The sequence below is a fragment of the Stegostoma tigrinum genome, chromosome 10 (assembly GCF_030684315.1).
Source record: "Stegostoma tigrinum isolate sSteTig4 chromosome 10, sSteTig4.hap1, whole genome shotgun sequence".
Taxonomy (NCBI): domain Eukaryota; kingdom Metazoa; phylum Chordata; class Chondrichthyes; order Orectolobiformes; family Stegostomatidae; genus Stegostoma; species Stegostoma tigrinum.
The window spans coordinates 39889238-39909511 of NC_081363.1; the positions used below are offsets into that span (position 1 = coordinate 39889238).

At 40.7% G+C, this 20274-nt stretch overlaps 1 protein-coding gene across 2 annotated transcripts in view; it reads right to left on the reverse strand.

The window, feature by feature from the left end:
- Positions 1-1703: 1703 nt before the first annotated feature.
- Positions 1704-20274, reverse strand: part of LOC125455489 (exocyst complex component 3-like) — a 128482-nt gene continuing 109911 nt past the window's right edge. For both annotated transcript variants that reach the window (XM_059649121.1, XM_059649122.1), the window contains 4 exons: positions 6647-6766; positions 6397-6549; positions 5140-5270; positions 1704-2368 (listed from right to left, as the gene is read on the reverse strand). In XM_059649121.1, coding sequence (XP_059505104.1) covers positions 2170-2368; positions 5140-5270; positions 6397-6549; positions 6647-6766 — 603 coding nt within the window. In that variant the 3' untranslated portion in view covers positions 1704-2169. The remainder of the gene's footprint in view (positions 2369-5139; positions 5271-6396; positions 6550-6646; positions 6767-20274) is intronic.

Sequence of the window (20274 nt, forward strand, 5' to 3'; positions counted from 1 at the left end):
TAAATTGATCTGATTTAATGGGAGAACAAGCTTGAGTGGTTAAATGGTGTCCTGTTCCTTTGTTCCAAATGGAAAATGTGTAGATAGAAACAAATATTCATATTTAGTATGAAATAAATGTTTAACTGAATACTAATACATTCTTACAGTCACCAATTCACAGGAAGTGTTACAATTTACTAAATGTGAATCAACATCATATCAATAAATTGCAGTGAAAATTTATGCGAAGGCTTCAGAACTCTGAGAAATATGTCACATTGTAACAATTCACTGGTTGTTGGATCCAGTCATTGCCTGTGAAGTCACAATATTGTAAAGCTTCCTTCCCGAGTCGTTGTGCTTTCTGGTAAAGATGTGTTGTTGCTGTCTCTTGATTCAAGCTATTTTTGAGGAGGATAAGTCTTCTTGCAACAAGTATGCTTTCATTAAATACATTTTATTCCCTCATAACATGAAAACTTAATATCCAAAGAGCCACAACCTGCAATAGTTAGTTCAGGAATCAGAAATGCTTACAGGAACTTGATGTCAATCATCACTCACAATCAAAAAGATAGAAAGGTGATGACTTAGTGTTTAAAGTACAAGCTGAAATATGTGCTTTTCAGGTGCAAATATCATCACTTAGTTAACAGGAGGACTGGAGAGAGGCAAATGTAATTCCTCTCTTCAAGAAAGGAAATAGGGAAATCCCCGGCAATTATAGACCGGTAAGTCTCACGTCTGTCATCTGCAAGGTGTTAGAAAGGATTCTGAGGGATAAGATTTATGACCATCTGGAAGAGCATGGCTTGATCAAATACAGTCAACACGGCTTTGTGAGGGGTAGGTCATGCCTTACAAACCTTATCGAGTTTTTTGAAGATGTGACTAGAAAAGTTGATGAGGGTCGAGCTGTGGATGTGGTGTATAAGGACTTCAGTAAGGCATTTGATAAGGTTCCCCATGGTAGGCTCATTCAGAAGGTCAGGAGGAATGGGATACAGGGGAACTTAGCTGCTTGGATACAGAATTGGCTGGCCAACAGAAGACAGCGAGTGGTAGTAGAAGGAAAATATTCAGCCTGGAAGTCAGTGGTGAGTGGTGTTCCACAGGGCTCTGTCCTTGGGCCTCTACTGTTTGTAATTTTTATTAATGACTTGGATGAGGGGATTGAAGGATGGGTCAGCAAGTTTGCAGACGACACAAAGGTCGGAGGTGTCGTTGACAGTGTAAAGGACTGTTGTAGGCTGCAGCGGGACATTGACAGGATGCAGAGATGGACTGAGAGGTGGCAGATGGAGTTCAACCTGGATAAATGTGAGGTGATGCATTTTGGAAGGTCGAATTTGAAAGCTGAGTACAGGATTAAGGATAGGATTCTTGGCAGCGTGGAGGAACAGAGGGATCTTGGTGTGCAGATACATAGATCCCTTAAAATGGCCACCCAAGTGGACAGGGTTGTTAAGAAAGCATATGGTGTTTTGGCTTTCATTAACAGGGGGATTGAGTTTAAGAGTCGTGAGATCTTGTTGCAGCTCTATAAAACTTTGGTTAGACCGCACTTGGAATACTGCGTCCAGTTCTGGGCGCCCTATTATAGGAAAGATGTGGATGCTTTGGAGAGGGTTCAGAGGAGGTTTACCAGGATGCTGCCTGGACTGGAGGGCTTATCTTATGAAGAGAGGTTGACTGAGCTCGGTCTCTTTTCATTGGAGAAAAGGAGGAGGAGAGGGGACCTAATTGAGGTATACAAGATGATGAGAGGCATAGATAGAGTTGATAGCCAGAGACTATTTCCCAGGGCAGAAATGGCTAGCACGAGGGGTCATAGTTTTAAGCTGGTTGGTGGAAAGTATAGAGGGGATGTCAGAGGCAGGTTCTTTACGCAGAGAGTTGTGAGAGCATGGAATGCGTTGCCAGCAGCAGTTGTGGAAGCAAGGTCATTGGGGTCATTTAAGAGACTGCTGGGCATGTATATGGTCACAGAAATTTGAGGGTGCATACGTGAGGATCAATGGTTGGCTCAACATTGTGGGCTGAAGGGCCTGTTCTGTGCTGTACTGTTCTATGTTCTATGTTCTAATATGAGTCGATCCAACTGGAAAGTGAGCATGTAGCTCATTCAAAATTGTTATTTAAATTTAGCCGTCATTTAATACTTATTATTCACACTGGTTCTACTAGTTATGCTATGCAGCAAAACATGCAACAATGATTCTTCCTCCATCGGAATTTAGAGACATTTATCTCTTGAAATAATTGATTGCATGGTGAAATGTCATTGTTGAGTTTCATCATGTCATTTGCTTGTTTGAGGATACTCCGTCTCTCTTTTCTGGTCATCTTTCCTCTAATATCCAGAATAGCATTGATGTGTTCTTTCCTTTAAAATATAAATTATAGTATTTTGCAATTTATGCAGCAATTACTGATCTTTATTGCCTTAAAGGAACCTTTAAAACATGGAGAATGGGTCCCAACTCTTGACTCTATTCCTAACATTTCCAATCTGTAGGAGTGCCTTTAAAATGTATGGGCTGGCTTATATTGTCAGTTTTCACCTGGTATTCCTAACCTGGTTGGTGCCACAATGAGGATAGGCATGTCCAAATTTTATGTAATTTATATAGAGTTAGACCGGATTTCAAATAACTCACTGTTCGCAAAGGCTCGGAGGTATAAACCATAGTCTGCAAGTGGGGACATTTTGAAAGATACATTCAAATGTTCTCATTGGGAATACATCCATCCTGGCGGTCCCTCACATCCTCTGACAAATTATGGCACTTTTATGACTATTCACCAAATATTTACTGAATGTAAGCAATTAATTCTACAGTGATAATAGGTTCACATGTTATGAACATAGAACATAGAACATTACAGCACAGTTACAGGCCCTTCGGCCCTCGATGTTGTGCCGACCTGTCATACCGACCTCAAGCCCATCTAACCTACACTATTCCACGTACGTTCATATGCTTATCCAATGACGACTTAAATGTACCTAAAGTTGGCGAATCTACTACCGTTGCAGGCAAAGCGTTCCATTCCCTTACTACTCTCTGAGTAAAGAAACTACCTCTGACATCTGTCCTATATCTTTCATCCCTCAATTTAAAGCTATGCCCTCTCGTGCTCGCCGTCACCATCCTAGGAAAAAGGCTCTCCCTGTCCACCCTATCTAACCCTCTGATTATTTTATATGTTTCAATTAAGTCACCTCTCAATCTTCTTCTCTCTAACGAAAACAGCCTCAAGTCCCTCAGCCTTTCCTCGGAAGACCTTCCCTCCATACCAGGCAACATCCTAGTAAATCTCCTCTGCACTCTTTCCAAAGCTTCCACATCCTTCTTATAATGTGGTGACCAGAACTGTACGCAATACTCCAAGTGCGGCCGCACCAGAGTTTTGTACAGCTGCAGCATAGCCTCTTGGTTCCGGAACTTGATCCCTCTATTAATAAAAGCTAAAACACTGTATGCCTTCTTAACAGCCCTGTCAACCTGGTTGGCAACTTTCGAGGATCTGTGTACATGGACACCGAGATCTCTCTGCTCATCTACACTACTAAGAATCTTACCATTAGCCAAGTACTTTGCCTTCCAATGGAATTCCTTTGATTCCAGAATGGTTTGTGTGGATTGGATACTAATGTCATGCTACTTGTTAGTCAGGAGGGAGAGAGAAGACAGCGAGCTACAGAACAGTTAAACTGACACCAGTCATTCGTAAAATACTGAAATCTATTGCTGAGGAAGCAGTTAAGAGGAGACTTTGAAAATCACTTTGGAATTACAAGCTAACAGAGGAGTTAAGCAGGTCTGAGGAGCTGAATGGCCTCCTCCTTTCCCTATGCTGGAAATCTGAAATATAAGCAGTATCTACATTGTTGTACCTTGCAGTTGGACTCACTGCTGAGGGTTGCTCAGCCTGAAAATGTTCAGCTCCTAAATGCGTGGGTCATTTTTTTCAACTTAAGGAAACTTCATTGACCTGAATCATTTATTCCGTATATCTTTCCATGCACCTGTGGAACATTTCCGGCATTTCAACAATTAAAAAGTGTGATTCAGCTCCTTTAGGGGGATCCTGATCATCTCTGATTTTGGCAACAAAGAACCACCCACAATCAGATCCCTCAAGGAGCTTTTCTAAGAAAGTTGGAAAATTAAAAAAACTTGAGGTCATTTTTTTCATTTCTTCCCCTGAAAATCATTGCGTGTTATATTTGGTATCTACTCCACACTCTATTTCTGATCTTATTAAAGTTTGTTGTACAACAAGCCAATAAAAGTGCCAATTCTCCTGACTCTTTAAATATCTAGAGCAGGAATCACTTAAAACGTCCTAATCTTGTATAAACAAATGTTGTGCAATTGACAGAACAGATCAGAGAACCAGAGCTGACAATCAAACAAAGCTTTCCTGCTCCTAAGATGCTGCTTGTCCTGTTGTGTTCATCCAGTTCTTCACCTTGTTATCTCGGATTCTCCAGCATCTGCAGTTCCTATTATCTCTGATAAAGTTTTCATTGTGCTCAGGTAATTCACTACTTAATGGGCTTTTTGGCTCTCAGTCAGCCTTGCATTGAGGTTTGGAATTTATTGTTATAACTGTTCATCAAATGTATCCTTATCTTTAAAAATGTTGTACTGATAATGTTCGTACTATGTAAGAACTTAGATACAGTCACTCAGTTTGGACTGGAATGTACTAATAGTGTCTCCCAATAAACTATTATTTTGCATTTATTTCTTGCAGATCCAACATTTGCCTGCACTGTTCCCATGTCAAATTTGAACATGATTTAGTTCAGTTGGCTGGACAATTGGTTTGTGAAGCAGTGTGATGCCAATGGTGCGGGTTCAATTCCCATCACTGGCTGAGGCTACCATGAAGGACTGTCTTTCTCAACCTCTCCCCTTGCCTGAAGTATGGTGCCCCTCAGACTAAATCACCACCAGTCATCTCTCTGCTGAATAAAACTATGGCAACACAATAACATTCAATTCCAATTTAATTAGGGCTTTTCTAAAATTATGTTTATAAATTGCTAAATGTTTTTGAATCTGTCAACTTTTTCAAGGTGACAGCTTAAGATCTCCTCAGAAAAGCATGTCAATAAAAATTGAGTTTTGCATGATCACCTACCTTACATCAGGGTAGTTATAAACAAATGCAGCAACTTCGGTCTTCAATGCATTAATATCATTAATTTGAATGATTTCTGCCACATCTAGGATAGGTTTGTTTTGGCAAGTGGCACTTGAGTGCTTAAAATACTAAAAACAAATATTTTTGATTATCACAATGTTTTTATATTGACAACACCATAACTGAGAATATGGTTGTTTAAGGATTTACAAAATCAAATGTTATATTTGGTATCTACTCCACACCCTATTTCTGATCCTATCAAAGTTTGTTGTATAGCAGAAAACCTCTATAATTGCATACCATAGTGGATGTTTAAGCTTTAGAAGGATACCTGCATTACTCCGCTATGTCACAAATCCAACAAATCCAGTGGAAATGGCTCAGTCATGGGGCAAGCTGAGCCCCTAGCTTGTTCCTATATTTACCCCGCAACAAGTCAGTAGACATGGCTATATCTGTGGCCAATCATGCACGGAGTCTCAGCAAAGACTGCGTTGAAGAAACTGGAACATTAAAAGAGTCTCTGCATCTGATCTCACCCATTCTTAAATCAGTGTTCTTGCTTAGAAAGGGCAGAGCCCCTATCGATGGCAATCTATATCAGAAACTTCAGCAATAATCCAGGGCCTAGCATACACACATCGTGCACTTATGGCAGTGCAATCCTGCCGAAGTTACTTCGAGATTATACATGAATGCTCAAGCCCATGATCTATAAAAAAATTTAGTGAGATCTTAAATATATTGGTTTCCATTGTTTACTTTTTATTTTTCACTGTACACAACTCTCATTTCCGAGTAGTTTGAATGGAATAGGGTATTGCTTGAGACTTTGAAAAATCACATCTCCAGGCACAGAACATCTTAGGAAGAAAATCTGCATGTGCTGTAACTTAATCAGCATTAATTAGCAAAACCACCATTTTGTGCCACAGTGTAGTTGGGAACAAAGTAATGCTGTGGTAAATTCCTGATCCCTGATGGGCTTTCTGGATAGGAAGGTAGGGGACAGAAAATAAAATCACAGAGCAATTCAATTCAAACCATTTTTAGCATTCTGAGTAACTTGTTAGGCTGTAGAGCAACTTGCCCATCACATTTTACTGAGATAATAGTGGATGATAACTAGGTAAAAATTAACCTTTATGAATGAGCATGTTCAAGGAGTTTGGCCTACTCTTGCTCCTATATCTTTGCTTATGTTTTTAAATATTAGAAAAATTAATAGGATAGTTTGTGAAATCTTCTTACTTGTTCTGCAAAGACCTGTTGCAGCTGCTGGGAGTCCTGAATAATTTTTCTGGATGTCTGAGACCGGTTATTTGATGTACATCTGAGAGAACTGTTAATAAGGACTCTTATGTATTCCTGAACAATTTTAGAGTGTACTCTCTCTACCAAAGTCTGCAAAGAAAATTCAAAGTACAACATTATTTTCCAGTAAAAGATGGGTTTTAAATTTTATATATATCATATGTGTATAAATGCAGGTTTACATTACCCTGTAGTAGTCTGTTGTCCTCATATCGGAAAATTGAGCAAAAAAGCTTGCTATTGAAGAACTAGCTTTGTCCATGTTATTTGAATCCAAATCCTTTTTCAAATGGTTTGAAAAGCAAACCTTAAAAACAAAAAAAAATTACACTAGGGACAACAAATCTCATCAATATTCAGCACACTCTCTCCATAAAATAAGGTACCTGCCTAAGATATTCATATTTAGTTCTTACATCTACAATGGGATGAGCACTTGGGTATTGCTTATGTACTGCTGACATTTCCACCTTCTCAACACTGACTTTCTGATAGCTAATGTTACCTCACAGCAGAACAAAACAGAAGTAATGAGAGAAAAACTCAATCTGTATAACCTTGCCACACAGTGCAGACCTAAGAGTGGGAATGTACAAAGTAGGAGGCAGCCTCAAGCTCAGAACCTTTCTTCTCCATTTACACATTTGGTCACTGGTCTGAGACATTTCAAGCACAAAATCATTACAACAATATTTTGACACATAATCAATATTTGAAGGGGTACCACATGGTTGACATTTAAATGTATCTTCTGCACCTCTTTCCTTTCTACAGATGTCATCAAAGCACAGTGACAGGTCTAAAGTAGTTACTATGGAGCCAAAATTGCACCTAAATCATTGAATCCACCCACTGTGTACAGGTATCATTAAAAATATGGCTGATAAGATTCAGGAGGGAGCACTGGGTGAATCTTAAAATGCATGCATGCAAGATTGATGGTCATGGCAAGAGGAGAAGTAGGAACTTGCTGGACACTGACCAGTGTGAATCTTTTCTTAACTACATGGCTGAATGGATTGCCACCTCTTCACACTGCCATACAATGGAAGTCTGCTATCAATGATTTGAGCTTAAGCAGAGTATCCTACAAGGCCTGTTAGCAATTGCATCTCCAAGCCACATTTGTGCAGCCTTCTTACTTAGGCAGAATGTTTCAATTAAGTGAGGGAATCAGTCGAAGAAAATTATTATGCAGGGGTTTCGTTACCTTCATAATTACCTGGAAGTGTAGTCCCAAAAGCTCAGCAGACATACAGAACAGTCCTCAATAGCACAGGTATAGCTGCATCAGTCATTGTGATACAGCTGAATGGTTATCTGATGATCCATCACAAGAATTTAGAAGGCCATTTCACTCAAAATAGATGTCCACGAATAACTAACATTGAGTTACCTCACTGTCAGCAATGGGAATGCAGCACAAGATTTACATTTTAAATGTATTACAATTACCACCAATTGTATGCTCTGATTTTGTTTAGATTATGCAGATAATTTGTTCAAGTGCACAGTAACCAAAAGGGACATTTTTGTGTGTGGTCTCCACGGGAACCTTTGGGTTGTTGTCATGCCATCTGGATACTCAGCAATGATTACCACTGCAAAATACACTTCCATGACTTCTTCAATTTTGAAAAGTGTGCCAAAGTTGTTTAATCCAAAAAACTTAATTCCCAGTTAGAAAATGCAGGCAGTAGAAGGGATGGTCAAAGGTTTGGTCAAAGTAACAGAGATTTGACAGAATGTTCTTAAAGTGGGAGTGGGAGGGAATTCCAGAGCATTGGACTTAAGTTGCTGAAGATATCGTCAACAACAAAGGGGCAAAAATAGGGAGCATAAGACTGATGTGAGAGGAATGGAGAGTTTGGAACCAGAGTTGGGCGAGGTTATGTGACTAAGAAGGAGCATGTTCACAAGAAATTAAAACATTCAGATGAGAAATATAAATTTCAGGGCATAGAGAACTGGTAGTTAACAATAGTTGGTAAGAATGAATAAAAGTTGACGTCATTGAAAGTGGACAATAGCAATGTTTCAACGCATTTGTTTAGTCCTATATCCGTTCAGAAACAACTTACCTTTAAACCTAATCAGCAGGTTTCAAAAAAGGCTGGACACACATAGATAATGCTCAAAAAAGAACATATTAGACTTTGGTGATAATACAGATCCGGATCCAGATCTCGGACAAATTTTTTAAATGATTCATTAACATTAAGAAAATTCACTTACTTAAAACAATGATTTAGTTTATTTATGAGATGTGGATATCTATGACGAGGCCAGCAATTACTGTCTGTCTCTAATGGCCCTGGAGAAGTTGGTGGTGAGCTGCCTTCTTGAACCACTGCAGAGCCACACAAGTGCAATTAGGAAGGGAGTTCCAGGGTTTTGACCCAATGACAGTGAAGGAGCATGATATAATTCCAGGATAGGATGGTGTACAGTTTGGAGGAGAACATGCAAGTAGTGCTGTTCCCATGTATTTGCTGTCCTTGTTCTTCTAGTGGCAGAGATCACAAGTTTGGAAACTGCTGTCAAAGAAGGCTTGGTGAGTGATTACAGTGCATTCATAGAATAATGCAAACTGCTGCGGTTTCTTGGTGGTGACAGGAATGAATGTTGAAGGTGGTGGATGGGTGCCGATAAAGAAGGATGCTTGGTACTAGATGGTTGAGCCTCACGTGTGTTGTTGGAGCTGCACTCATCCAGGCAGTATTCCATCATACTCCTGAATTGTGACTTGTAGATTGGGTGAAGGCATTCAGGAGATTGGGGGGGAGGGGAGTTACTCGCTGCAGGATTACTAGACTTTGACTTGCTCTTGTAGCCATAATATTGATATAACTTTTATTCCAGATCATTGATGCTGAAAGTGAGTTATTAGATAATAGTAACACAAATGAATGTGAATTCTTGTTTGAAATGGTCATTGCCTGACATTGGGTGCTGTGAATGTGAATAACCTAAATATTGTCCAGGTCTTGCCACATATGGACATGGATTGCTTCAGCATCTGAAGAGTTGCAAAATTTGTTAAACATTGTGCAATAATCAGAGAATGTCTTTAGTTCTGGCCTTATGATGAAAGAAAGGTCATTAATGAAGCAGCTGAAGACAATCACAACTATTTTCCTTTGTGTCATGTATGATTCCATCCAGAGGAGGCTTTTTTCCAATTCCCATCAACTCCAGTTTTGCTGGGCCTTCTTGATGCGATATTCAGTCAAATTCCATCCCACTGTCAACAATTTCCCATCACTTCTGGAATTCAACTTTTACTCATGTTTGATTCTAAGCTGTAATGAGGTCAGGTTAGGTCATTTAGCCCTATTATGTGCTGCTCTCACAGCTTGGTAGGCAAGTTGACCTAAGTACTGGGTTGTGGATTATTTTTATTTAGAAAGTTGTTGGTTAGTTTGGAATGTTATGAATTGTCTCAACTGCTGGGATGCAGCTGTGAAAATGTGAACAGCATTTGTAGAGTAGTTTGTTGGATGTGGATTGTCTTGAAGCTTCCTTAGGGGCAAAAACTTCTTTTAGATTATTTTTTAGTTTTGTATCTACAAATCTCGAGGAAGAACTGTGTAACTGTATTAATATTAATGCAGCTTGGCCAAGATATACATTCTCTGAGTGCCCCATTTGTGTGTAATTGTTGACAGGGTTGATAGATGAGCAGTTGCTATTATGAAGAAGCACCTCACTAAAAATAGATTGCTCATATGCACTTGTCAAGCAATACATTGGAATTACTTGCTTACCCTTTGATCCTCAGAGTTCCTTACAGTGGATGCAGAGTTAATTACTAGGAAATTGTTTTTCTTTGTTTTTTTTCTGCACATTACAGAGTTTTAGATAATGTAGGTTGATTTGATAAAAACCATTTCCATGCTGTGATTAGCTTGCTCTTTACACAGTAGGCAGTACCTAGATTCCTACATCTCTCTGGAATTAATGCTTTCTGTGATGAGTCAGACAAGCAAACACCCAGTAGCTGAGATGCACCCAAAGATATGCTCCAAAAGTAGTTCATAGTATTTATCAAGTTAGGGTAACTGGCAGTGACAGGTGACCTGCTTCATTGTCAATAAAGATGGAGCTGGACAAACACAGCAGATCAGACAGCATCTGAGGATTTCGGCCTGTAACGTTGACTTTCCTGCTCCTCTGATGCTATTTGACCCATGCATTTGTCCACCTCCATATTTATTAACTCTGGCTTCCAACATCTGCAGTCTTTACTGTCTCCTAGTCCTTAAAGACCTACTTCATTGTGTTGTGGATTTAGGTCAAAAACTTTTCATTCTAGATGTTTTTTCATTCTTGCCATCCATCGTTAAGGGATTAGTTGCATCTTTCATGTGACCTGTTTACGTATTGTTTTCTGCTGTTCTGGCATTGTCATGTTCACCTCTTTTCGCACTTAAAATATAGAATATCTTCACTGAAGTATATTTTGTGCCGTTTTCAAAACGAATCCACATTTTCTTGTCAAAAGGCACAGCACTGTCACCTGATCTGGCATCTAGAAGTGAAAGTCATTATTGCAAAGACTGCTTTTCAGATCCTTTTTTTCAGAATCTTTCAGTTCTACAAATATTTTTGTTATTGCCCACTTCCCTCTTTTATCTGAATTGTTTCACAAAATGTGAGCATCCCTGTTAAGGTCAGAGTTTATTGTCTATTTTTAACTGCCTCTAAGAATGTTGGAAACAATAATTTCAGCTGATGTATCCATGTAAAAAAAATTCTTCTATATTCTAACCAAATTATAAGCAAGACTTTGAAAATCCAAACAATGAACCTCATTAGGTTCATTTACAGTGCCTGTAAATGCTGCCTTTAACATAACACTTGTTTTTAATGTTTTTTATGAGTGGCATAGGTAACACTAGGTGATTTTGATTTGAGTTTTTTTTTTAGGATTTGAAAGGAATTAATAAGAGAAACAGAGAACCTTTTGTGCTGTTGAGAATGTTTGAACAATGGGACATAACAGTAAAGTAAGAGCCTGGCCAGTCAGAAGAGTAATTAGGAAACACTTCTTCATAAAAAGTGTGGGATATTTCCATAACATGCAGATGAGGTCCAATAACACCACCTTATCAATTTTTAAATACTTATAGTGACTATAATTGTAGCCTTTTTGTTCCTTAATTCGAACCAAATCAATTCTGTTGTTGAACTCTCTAGGACATCAATTATCTGCCGCACTGGAATCTTGCCGTAACCAACACAGCTAACCACAGTCAATGTTTCCCTTTTCGATCTCATCAGAACATCTTGTAATCGGGAATAATTAAAACTTAGTCCTGCCCTTCCTTGAGCAATGTCTCTGTTATAGCCACAATATATAATTCCATACTAAGTTTGCAATCTGCACTTGTGGTTCCCCAATCTTATTGGTTATACTCTGCGCATTCAAATGCATGCAGTGTAACCCTGATATAATATTTCTTTCTTCCGTCTGCAACTCCACCTATTACTTTACTGTACTTTAACATTATCTGTCTCTCCTAGTTTTTTACGCAGCCTCTAGCTCTAGTCTCTAACATACTCCCCTGGTTCCCATACCCCTGCCAAGTTAGCTCAGATCTCCTCATATAGAGCTCACTATAAAACCGCAAATAACTCAGTCTGGGCTCCTTTCAGGTGCACCCTAACTGACTTGTACAGTTGGTTCCCCAGAGCAAGAGTTACAGAAATCTAAACTACTATCCCTACTGTACCATCTTTTCTCCCATACATTCATCCATTTAGTTCTAATTTGCACACAGCACTAGGAGTTATCCTGAAATTATTAATTTCCAGGTCCCACTTACTAATTTTCCACTAAGCTCCCTAAATTCAGACTAGTGGACCAGATCCCCATTCCTACCTATATTATTGATACCAACATGGATGGCAACCCCTGTTTGATAACCCACCCCATCCACCAACTCCACTGAAAAAGGCAATGTGTTGACTTCTTTAACCCTGGGAGGCAAACAAATCATCCTGGACTACAACTTCTACAGCCACAAAAAATCCCTGTTCCCCTAAGCAATGAATCCGCTATCATTATAGATCTCCCATTCGTCTTCCTTCCCACCTGGGTGGGTCATTCCTGCTGCCACTGGCAATGGCTCTCCTCCAAGGACTTCATCAGTATCAGGGCAGGTGACTCTTGCATCACTTATCTGGCTTCCACGTTCCTGACTCAACACTACTTTTTCTGCAACTGCAGTAGAATTAACTGCAGTGGAGGGCATTGCTCACTGCTTTTGTTCAAGTAAAATGATCTCACTTACATTCAGTGTGTGAGTCAGCTTCATCCAAATGCACACTGCAGTGATTTACACTCTAAATTCAAGGATTGAAAATTTGAATTAAAAAATTCATCTGTCTTTGCACCTCTGATTCACACATAGTCAGTGGTGACTAACTTGAAATTGCCATATTCTTAGGTCAAAGAGATGTACTATTTTACTCCCGCTTGTTGACTGCTGCCATTTATTCTGGAGTCATTAAATAAATGCACAGCAAACCTTTAACAATGTCATGATGATATTGTGACAAATGAATTTCTTCAGTGACATGAGGATGCAATCTCATTCCAGGAATACGTCAGAGATGCACATTGACAAACAATTATAACTTGTTTGTATATGTGCCATATCATGCAAAATGCCGTGCAACCGCATAAGGAGTCTGGATACTGTCACTCTTGATTGTCCTTCCTCATGTTCACACACCAATGGGCCGAAACAACTCAAAAGGGAGAAATTTCTACTGCCTTCAGCTGCTAGGGCAATGGTGAGAAAGTTGGGGAAATATGGCAAGAATGAAAAAAAAATTCCCAATGTTAAGAAATAAATTTCCAATCTTCCCCTGGGTGTTTAAATTGCAAGCTCAGAATGTCACCAATGAACAATGACTGCATTATTCCCATGCATTTTTATATCAGTATTAGCTAATCTCACCTCATTTCTGTGCAGCTCCCGATTGGGAAGGAGGGGGACAAAGAAACTAGATGGCACCAATTTCTGACATGGAAGTCAGAGCAGTTACTTAGCAACACAACTCACCGCTTGCTTCTCTTATTCTCTTTTCTCTCTCACTGTGCTCTGACTTGGAGGCTATATTGCTCATTAGCAAATAAGTTCTTCAGCAAATACTTACAGGCGTTGTCTGCCTTGCATTGCTGTTTTTCACAGAGACTGAGTTGGCAGCTTGTCACTTTGCAAGCGCTGAAGAGTCAAAGGGGTGGGCATTTCTCTGTACAGCAATGGGTTACATTTATATCACACCTCGTGCTTCAAACAAACTGACATGACTGAAAGCCAAAGGGAATCCTTCATAAGATGAAAGGAGACTTTGTTGAGTGTGTCGCCATATTCAGTTAAGAGACTCATCTGATCCCGGTCCAGGAAGTTGGCGATATTCAGTCAGACACTTGGTTGCTCTCATGTCCTTCAAGCCCAGGGATTGGGCCAGTCAGTCCAGCAGATAAACTGCGGCCACTCTGGGTGTCACAAGTGATTCAGGTGGGGTGCTGCGGAGAAATCAGCCAGGGGAGCTGGCTGTTTTCAATTGGGGCTGTCTTCCCAAGTAGTCTGGGTTATGGTCCATGATTAGTCCTGGGGTTTTGGTATTAACTGTCAGGGGCAGTCTTTGCAATCCAAGGGAGAGTAGGTAGCTTGCCTGAGTTGGGGTGTATAAGACTAGGGGTCACTGAGGGAATGACAGTGTGAAAGGGGGCTATTCAAAATGGAAAGGTGGGCTTTCAGAGACCATTGGATGGGACTGGAAGCTGAGGAGGAGTGTGTTCTCAAAAGTCACAATCACTCTTGCCTAATTATGAGAGTGAATGCTCAACAAGTACAAAGCAACTTGCAAAGCTATGGGTTCAGGGATAAATGGGAACATTAACAGTAACATGTGGGGCTGAACTGAAACTGCGGGAGGCATCAGGGATGCCAGAATAACACAAAAGGGATCAAAAAGAATAGAAAGACCATTAGTCTCAGGTGGAACTGGCAACCTACTCACAAGGACTTTAAGTTGAAACTTTCCTATGTTCTCATAAAATGTAACTACAGAACGAGGAGACAAAATGGTTATCAAGGCAGGAGTAAATTACACATTTTGTCATTAGAGGCAGAATATAATCCTTTATGTGGGAAGCCACAGTAGGGGAAATTACATTAATCTTGCATCCACTTATTCAGTAATGCCACCCATTTGCCATCAAATTAGTTTTCAGTGAAAGGTCATTATTTTAGCAATAATTAATATTACAAATTATTGTCGCAAGCTATCATGGCCATTACATTTTTTCCATCAACTGATGTCCGGTCATGTTAGAAATGCTAAGCCATGCAAATGCAAACTACAGTCACTCCTAGCTTTACAATTTCTGCATCACTTTTCATACTTAACACTGCAATACAATGCTCGGCAGCTGCCACATTTTCAAACCTAGCTGTATGTATGAGATGACAGTCTATGATGTTCAAGGGATGGGCGTACTATTATGGAGGAGGAATATATGGTTTAAATCCCTGAAAAACATTTGTCCTATAGATCTGAAACATACTTCTGCATAAGGTTACAAAGCTAGAGCTCCATATTGAGGGATGACCTTCGCCTCCTTACAAAGATGAAGCCTCCATGCTGCATTGAGTGAGGCCACAGCATGTTGATTCATTGTGATTGATGTGAGGGATCAGGAATACCTTTACAGATATGCTGCTCCCTCATTCCTCACAAATTATCTGTTCAGTCAACCAAAACGGAATCAGTGCTCAGAGATTCCTTCTGGTGGTGCTGAACATGTGATAACAGCATCAAAGATGAGATTGATTACAATGTGTCATCCAGTTCTGCAAGACAGGAGCCTCCACCAGCTGTCACACAGCCTCCAGAGGAAGGGGTAACAGTTGATGAGGCAGAGGAGAATGACTGGACTCAGAATCTACTGCTGACAGTAAAACACGAAAGAAGAGACTAAAGAACGACATTATCTACTGGTGCAGAAGTTGTTCTCAAAAGGATTTACTGACCACACAATCCCTGTGGTTGTGAACATTACATCAGCCCTGAATATTTGATAGAATCTCATGCCAAAGAATAACTGGGGACCCTTGTGGCAGCTCCCAATCCTCAAACTATAAATATCTCAGGATCTCTTCAATGGCATTTCTTCCAGATTATAGTTTAAATCTGAAGTCAAGTAGCTCAGGCATGGAATTCTTCGATAATGTTGGCTTTCCCCATAAGCAAGGTATAGAGTGCACCCATGTTGCTCTCAGAGCACCCAATCAGAATTCATGAACACAAAAGGCTTTCACTCCATTACTCTCCAGCCCACCTGACACACTATTGCCAGATTTTAGATATGGGCGGCAGATATCCTGGGAGTTGTTTGATGTGTACATACTGGAGAAGTTGTAGGTTCCAAGTTTCTTCCAAGGCCCTCAGGCCATGAAGAGTTGGCTGCTGGGAAACAAGGGCTATCCCATTCAAACATGGCTGACGACACCTATACAAAAGAATCAGTGCCAAGGTCTTAATGGATCAGTTAATGAGCAGCATTCCCTTGGAGTTTCTATCCGGCTCCACTGGTCTCCAAGGTCTATGCAAGGCAGTGACTTCTGGAGTGACACCTGTATCATCTATGTGGCCTCAGTAGGTTTTCTTTTCTTCTTTTCCATCCCACTACATCTAAATGCAGTCCTATTATCTACAGCTGGGGTGGAGGAGTACTGCTCCAACATTAGCCCTGTTGGCCTGGCCGTGTTGGCAGTTTATCCCACATGGCAACTGAGCTGGAGGGCCTTAGTCAGCTGATAAGTACCCTGCCCAGACTTACACTGTTCAGCTTCGAATTCTGCATCACAAGCAGGGGGAGGTGGAAGGAACAGGCGCCACAGGAGCATCCCAAAGATAGCTCTGAAGAACCTATATGTGGCCCGTAGGGGATTGGCCCAGTAGGAATAGTAAATAAGACCACAACTTAGGGGATTCTCGAGACAGTTTTTCAACTTACCTTCAAGAATATAATCAGATACAGTTAGGGATTCTCTGAGTAATGGCACTAGCTGTATAAAATTAAACTTGAAACTACTTCTGTTTAAGTCTCAATCATGACTCAATTGGCATCACTTTCATGTGAGTCAAATGGTTGTGGTAAGAAGGCCACACCAAGAACCTAAACACAAACAGAACAATACAAACTCCACTTTATAAAATATAAAGTTTGTTAGAGCCCTCACTGACTTTTCAGTGTTTTTAACATACTCTTTTTTCAATTTTGGTTTTGAACTATAAACTGGGAACTGTGGGCTAAAGATGACTTTTGTACTGTGGGTAGCAGCTTGCATCAAAAGGAAATTAGAGAAAACAAGTTTTTTTTTATTTGTGAGACCAGACCTAGAAGTTAATTGCACTTTGATTCCAGATCAAAGGGCTCTGCTGGCACTTGATCACCAGGGAAGAGCATTCTGTTTAAACAGATAATAGAAGCTGGCCATTAATAAGGTTAGTACCTAGGAACTGGTTCCAACAAGTTTAGAAAAGACCTTATGCTTAAGGAGACGGCAGATGTTGAATGGTAACTGGGACATCCTAGAGGATTCGGAGTCTGTCAGGTAGTGTCTAGAGTTTGAACTGGGTTTTCAACAGTGTTTCTGTTTAAAAGAAATCTGGCTGTTGATGCTACAGCATGAAGATTTTGAAAGCCCTGCTTAATCTTTTTAATCAGCTCTTGTAAGTTCAGAAATTGGAAAACTAAATTATAAATATTACTGCCTTTATCTGAGGGCTGAAAAGGTGACACTGATTGACACCTTCAGAAAATCAATGAGGAAACCATTATGTCTGTGGAACAAAGCATCATGAAAACCACTTAGGTAATTAAACCAAGAGAACAAAATGTGAGGCTGGATGAACACAGCAGGCCAAGCAGCATCTCAGGAGCACAAAAGCTGACCTTTCGGTCCTAGGCCCTTCATCAGAGAGGGGGATGGGGTGAGGGTTCTGGAATAAATAGGGAGAGAGGGGGAGGCGGACCGAAGATGGAGAGAAAAGAAGATAGGTGGAGAGAGTATAGGTGGGGAGGTAGGGAGGGGATAGGTCAGTCCAGGGAAGACGGACAGGTCAAGGAGGTGGGATGAGGTTAGTAGGTAGATGGGGGTGCGGCTTGGGGTGGGAGGAAGGGATGTGTGAGAGGAAGAACAGGTTAGGGAGGCGGAGGCAGGTTGGACTGGTTTTGGGATGCAGTGGGTGGAGTGGAGGAGCTGGGCTGGTTGTGTGTTCACCTCCGCTCAGTTCGCAACAAACTACTGCACCTCCCAGTCGCAAACCATTTCCACTCCCCCTCCCATTCTTTAGATGACATGTCCATCATGGGCCTCCTGCAGTGCCACAATGATGCCACCCGAAGGTTGCAGGAACAGCAACACATATTCCACCTGGGAACCCTGCAGCCTAATGGTATCAATGTGGACTTCACCAGTTTCAAAATCTCCCCTTCCCCAACTGCATCCCTAAACCAGCCCAGTTCGTCCCCTCCCCCCACTGCACCACACAACCAGCCCAGCTCCTCCACTCCACCCACTGCATCCCAAAACCAGTCCAACCTGTCTCTGCCTCCCTAACCTGTTCTTCCTCTCACCCATCCCTTCCTCCCACCCCAAGCCGCACCCCCATCTACCTACTAACCTCATCCCACCTCCTTGTCCTGTCCGTCTTCCCTGGACTGACCTATCCCCTCCCTACCTCCCCACCTATACTCTCTCCACCTATCTTCTTTTCTCTCCATCTTCGGTCCGCCTTCCCCTCTCTCCCTATTTATTCCAGAACCCTCACCCCATCCCCCTCTCTGATGAAGGGTCTAGGCCTGAAACGTCAGCTTTTGTGCTCCTGAGATGCTGCTGGGCCTGCTGTGTTCATCCAGCCTCACATTTTGTTGTCTTGGATTCTCCAGCATCTGCAGTTCCCATTATCTCTAGGTAATTAAACCAGTTTTGTTATTTTCTTTCAACCGTGTTTATCTGTCTATCCTTTGTGTGAAACAAATTTTTTTGTGTTTAAAGCATAGACAAATTGGCTTACTTTGTTGTTTAATTTTTGCTGTACTGAAGTTGTCATTATTAATTCGGGGGTCAGTTAGCTCAGTTGGCTCATGATGCAAAGTGGCACCAGCCATGTGGGTACAATTCCAGCTGAAGCTACCATGAAGGGCTGTCCTACTCAACCTCTCCCTGTGCCTGAGATGTGACAACCCTCAGGTTGAACCACCATGCTCCGCATGTCTTTCTGTAATGACCAGAAACCCTATGATGTGGAAAGACTATAGTAATTTTACCTTTATTGTTGTTAATGAACTGCTACAGTCTTTTGTTTAAAATACAAACTGGCATCTGGAATTGATTATTCACAGAATTTGGGATTGGTTCTTAAAAAGTCTGGGTAGGAACAGTGGGTCAATTTTGAGGGTCTATGAAGGTTTTAATTTTACTGTCTTATGAATGCAGAGGAAAAAGATTGAGATAATTTGGCTGGCTGTCTCTATGTTGTAACAGGTTAATGGCATCTGACTTTGTAACCTCCAGTTAAAAATGAATGGGCAATGGTAAAATATCTTCAAGCTTCTCCAATGGTTCAATTTTATCCAGTAAGTAATTGAGCCCCACATCATATAAATGGAAAGGTTCACTGTCAAATCAGACCATGCCACTGATCCAAATAACAAAATACTTCACTCTTCCAGCACTGTGAAATCATAGGACAATTCATCAAACATTCCCACAACATTACATACTGGAAGTTTGATAATGTGTTGTCTGGTAAGGAGAGGAGCATTTGTTGCTATAATGGAATAAATTTTACTAAAAAATTATATGGAATCTGCAAGAAAAAGATTTCAGCTTTAGGTGTCTGTGTGTGTGGAGTCTGTACATTCTCCCACTGTGTGCGTGGGTTTCCACCTGGTGCTCTGGTTTCCTCCCACAATCAAACAATGTGCAGGTTAGGTGGACTGGCCATGCTAAATTACCCATAGTGTCCAGGGATATACAGAATAGGTGGATTAATCATTGTAAATGTGAGTTTACAGGAATAGGCTGAAGGGCTAGATCTGAGTGGGATGATTGTCAGAGAGTTGGTGCAGACTTGATGAGCCAAGTAGCCTCTATCTCCACTGTAGGGATTCTATCAAATATTAGGAATTTTATTAAATTCTTTATTCATTCATGGGATGAGGTCATCACTGTCCAGGCAACATGTAATGCCCATCTCTAATTGCCCAGAAAGCTGTTAAGAGTCAACCACATTGCTGTGGGTCTGGAATCACACGTAGGCCAGACCAGGTAAGGATGAGTTTCCTTCCCTATAGCACATTAGTGAACAAGATGGGTTTTTCCAATAACTGACAATGGATTCGTGGTCAGACTCTTAATTCAGTTTATATTTATTGAATTCAAATTCTACCATCTGCCTTGGTCTAATTAGAAGTCAGGTCCACAGAACATTATCTGTGCCTCCAGATTAACAGTCCAGTGATAATACCACTAGGCCATCACCTTCCAATGTATAATAAGCTGTAATTGTGTTTATGATACAATCATGATGTGTATACTTGTGCGAGAAATGTAGAACGTTTTCTATAACTCTATATAAATTTGGCATGGTGTTGCACAGGGGAGTTAATTCCAAATGCAGTCTTCATGAAAGTAGAATTAGATGGCAGGGTAGGAGTTGATAATAGGAAATTTGATCACAGAACTTAATAATTCACTAGCCATTATATTCAACATTCTGTCCTTA